Below are 4,407 nucleotides of genomic sequence, written 5' to 3'. Positions count from 1 at the left end.
TGGTAAGGAGAGTATAGTCTGCTTCCCTTTGAGATAGTGAATGATGTTGTCTTGCAATCAATACTTAACACACATGATCGTAAGGTGAGAAGGAGGTACTACCAGTAATTGCATTGATCAATATTTTAGTGGCCGATCTAGAGGCAGTGTAGTGAGTTGTGGCTGTAGTGACTATATTTCTAATATTCAGACCTCCTAGTTTGAGAGGTAGAGAGAATAGAGATCTGTCATTTGCAGAACATTCCAGTCCAAATAAGGCAGGGATGAGTCAGTTAGAGATAGTAGTTTCCAGAGCAACAAATAGTGACTGACAATTAGGAGTCACACACTGTAAAAAATCCAGTCGTTCTGAAGTCATTTAGTATAAGCTGCATATTCAGCTTGTGGCTGTGAGACAGCAATGTCAGACAAGGTGTCTATCAGAGAGATCCAGCCCTGCACCTTGTCATTGACAAATATATCACATCCACTAGAGTCACCTACCACTCCTCCCTGAAAACGATAACTAGTTGTGATCTTAATACCTAGGTCACTAAATTGATCTTTAGCCTGAGAAATCATAGACTCCTTCACTACAAGACAACTCTTGTGAGGCTCTGGATAATAACCAAACTTGGGGCCATGCAATAATAAATTGTCAAACCACTGATGTATGTGTGGTAACTCACCGGTGACAGAAGCATCATCTGCATACCATATTTGGTTAGGTGAAAGGGGTTAGCTCCTGTAGTGTTCTGATGAATGGAACTGTGCCCACAGCGTAAACAAACATAGATAAAGGGTCACGTTGGACTACCCCTTCACAGCTATACAGAGACTCTGATGATCCGCTGATGATTAGTGGAGATTGACCTCTATATGTGTTATAGACAAACCTAGAGGCTCTGGGCCAGAGTATTGGAATATTCCAGAGTAGAGAAGAGCGGTTGAGAGAGTTAAATGCATTTCTGGCATCCACCATTAGTAGTCCCCAATCTTAGTATCAGACATATCATGAACTGAATGAATAGCTCCCTCAATACTGCACTGAACTCCAGCACAAAGCTGACTGAATCCACTTCCTCAGCATTTGACCTAGTGATAAAACATGCAGTCTTTGATAGCATACAACACAAGGTCTCTCCAATACCTATTGGGCGAACTCCTGGGCATTTGTGTAAAACAATGAGTTTATTAGCCATCAGAGCCTGAATCTTGGTCCAGTCCACAATAGAATTGGATAGCAGTGAGGTGAGGGAAGCTACAGCATCCCGACAGCGAGAACTACAGGAGCCATATTGTAAAAGGACATCTCTCCAATGTGATGAATCACACCCCCCAGGGCCACCACTTCCTTGAGTCCTGTGGGCAATGGTAGCAACATGTGATCCGGTGTCATCTATGTCCTCAAAGGATGGAAGGTCAGAATCTAACAATGTAGAGGAACAAGGCTGTTGTGCTTTGGGGTGTTTAGACTTCAGAACATCCAACACACTAGCAGAGTTGATTTGACCATCAGTCCGAGTCTGTATAATATCAGCGGGGAGTAATACTCCACCCCGAGATGCACTAGACAACCAACGCATGGCTACCCTCACTTTTCCTAGAAGCATCAGTCTTGTCAAAACCTCAGTGATGTGATGAAAAGACTCCTTACCCTTCTTCCTCCTCATTTGAAATGAATAATCACATCGAACTGCCTCTTGAACAAGCACATCATACTTCTCATCAGTCCACATTGATCACCGTCTATTGATCGTTCTTCTGACCTCCTTAGCTTTCTTCACCATCTTATCTCTCTGTAGAATAACTGAGCTGAACACAATAAGTCTCACAGAAACATTACTTCCTTGGGAAAATGACAATATCTCATCAGTGAGAACAGTCAAATAATGACGGCCAATTGCACCAGTGGGTAAAAAATAGTGTGAGCCAGTGAGTTGCGTGATGGAATGCCAGCGAGTAAACCACTCATGGCTAGTATCAACTTGATTCTGGTGTGTAGACTGTGTACCATAAGCCTTGGTCATCAGGTCATCAATTTCTACTTGTCGTAATAAAGAAATACCTCCATTCAAGCCAGCTCCTCCGTCCACAGTGTTGGGAGAGAGGAGGCTAGCATCAGAAGGTCTCCCCTGGGGAAGAGGAGTGGGAAGATGAAGAATAGATGGATTCCTGAGATGGAAACGGGGGGTCCTGCAAGTGGCTGGAAGGTAAGTTATGACAAATGCCCTGTTTCTTGAGCAAAGAAGAGTCACAAAAACGTTCATTTCTCACACAGGAGCATCTAATACAACGAGCACTACTTCTATTGCAGAGACAGCAACGATCCGCCATTTTATTATTTTTATTATTCATTATTTATTATTCATTATTATTATTATTTATTTATTATTTTATTATTATTATTGTTATTATTATTATTATACTTTAAAAAAAAGATAGAATGTTGCGAGATTCCATATTTTTTATTATAGTGTTATAGATTATGATCCAAGGCTATAATTCTTCTGATGATTATCTCATTAATCAGGCCACAGTTACAGTAAGTATTTCCTTTACTCGTTATTATAAGTTACGTATATCACATTGTAGGAAGATTGAAGCTCAAGTATTCAAATTGTTTTGCCTTGATGAACACTATTAATTTCGAGCATTTCTATTGTACTTTCTAATTTGGCTTTACGCTGAAAGATATTTGACTTTTTATCATGTTATAATTAAGGAAAAAAGTTATCTTTTTACATGTAGATCTAATGACTAAAAGTTATATTTCATAGTGTAGGTGTTCCTCCTGCCCCTGCTTCTTGAAGGCCTGGCTCTTGGAATATTATTGTACTTAAGTAAAATGGAGAGAGTTGATTAAAATGGTACTGCAGATTATTTCTAAATCTTACAATTTGACGATTCACTTGGCGAAGTTGCCAAATGATGTTTTGTCTCGCTGCTGCAGAGCTGCCATTCCAGGTGGAGCTGCAGGAGACGGCAAGCCTCCAGGTAAAGTGATTGCTACTGGAGGTGGTGGAGGTGGCGGGTCTGCAGCAAATGGTGGTGGTGGAAGTGGCGGGCCTCGAGCTATTGCCGGTAGTGCTGGTGTTGGTGGCGGGCCTCCTGGAGGTCGTGGTGGAAGCCCTTCATCTCCAGCTACTGGTAGTGCTGGAGGTGGCGGGCCTCCAGCTACTGCCGGTTGTGCTGGTGGTGGTTGCAGGCCTCCTGGAGGTGGTGGTGGAGGCCCTCCATTTCCAGCTACTGGTGGTGCTGGTGGTGGCGGGCCTCCAGCTACTGCCGGTTGTGCTGGTGGTGGTGGCGGGCCTCCAGCAACTGCCGGTAGTGCTGGTGGTGGTGGCGGGCCTCCAGCTACTGCCGGTAGTGCTGGTGGTGGTGGCGGGCCTCCTGTTAGTGGTGGAGGCCCTCCAGCTACTGCCGGTAGTGCTGGTGGTGGTGGCAGGCCTCCTGTTAGTGGTGGTGGCGGGCCTACTTTTAGTGGTGGAGGCCCTCCAGCTACTGCCGGTAGTGCTGGTAGTGGTGGCGGGCCTCCTGGAGGTGGTGATGGAGGTCCTCCATCTTTAGCTACTGGTGGTGCTGGAGGTGGAGCGCCTCCAGCTACTGCCGGTAGTGGTGGTGGCGGGCCTCCTGGAGGTGGTGGTGGAGGCCTTCCATCTCCAGCTACTGGTGGTGCCGGAGATGGCGGGCCTTCAGCTACTGCCGGTAGTGCTGGTGGTGGTGGCGGGCCTCCTGGAGTGGTGGTGGAGGCCCTCCATCTCCGGCTACTGGTGGTGCTGGAGGTGGCAGGCATCCAGCTACTGCCGTTAGTGCTGGTGGTGGTGGCGGGCCTCCTGGAGGTGGTGCTGGAGGCCATCCATCTTAAGCTACTGGCGGAGGAGGAACTCCAACATTCTCGTCATAATCCATGAACTACCACAATGTAAGAAAATAATTAATGGTTAATGTAAGTTTGTAACTGAACTGACTTGCTGCTTTTTCAAAAATGTTGCAAAACTTTAATAAAAGTTAAGTTGAGAGCCGTATGCGGACTGCGGATATTGCTGGAAAAATGGCAACTGAAGCTGAATGTAAACTTCTGTAGTTTCAGAACAGGAAATAAATTTTAGTAATGCATGTTAAAAATGATTAATAATTATGAGCTAGGCTATGAATATAATTAATGATTGAAAAATTCAAAAAATAATGATTGTTTCAAAACTGTTTTTATAATGCAGTAGGTCTTTTTATGTTTCTTATTTCAAAATTCTTTTCTTCAAGTAATGAATCATATTGATATTGATTCATTAAGTTCTTATCATTATCCTAGTAGTTGGATATTCATAAGCATATTGATTGTGTGTGTAATTATGGTCACATATTTTCTTATTTTTTCGTAGTTTATGAATTATGATGAGAATGATGGAGTTCCTCCTCTGCCAGTTG

General features: G+C 43.9%; 1 protein-coding gene across 1 annotated transcript; it reads left to right on the top strand.

The window, feature by feature from the left end:
• Nucleotides 1-2,846: 2,846 nt before the first annotated feature.
• LOC109586236 (loricrin-like) lies at nt 2,847-4,375 on the top strand. The gene is made up of 2 exons (XM_020002411.1): nt 2,847-3,687; nt 4,362-4,375. Exons 1-2 carry the CDS (start codon nt 2,847-2,849, stop codon nt 4,373-4,375), a joined length of 855 nt encoding a protein of 284 aa, XP_019857970.1.
• The last annotated feature ends 32 nt before the right edge of the window (nt 4,376-4,407 follow it).

Source organism: Amphimedon queenslandica, unplaced genomic scaffold (genome assembly GCF_000090795.2).
Source record: "Amphimedon queenslandica unplaced genomic scaffold, v1.1 AMPQUscaffold_12920, whole genome shotgun sequence".
Taxonomy (NCBI): Eukaryota; Metazoa; Porifera; class Demospongiae; order Haplosclerida; family Niphatidae; genus Amphimedon; species Amphimedon queenslandica.
This window is presented reverse-complemented; position numbering and strand designations above follow the sequence as displayed.

Excerpts from the sequence above, each read along its gene's own strand:
- LOC109586236 (XM_020002411.1), top strand. The coding sequence starts at position 2,847 with ATGGTACTGCAGATTATTTCTAAATCTTACAATTTGACGATTCACTTG.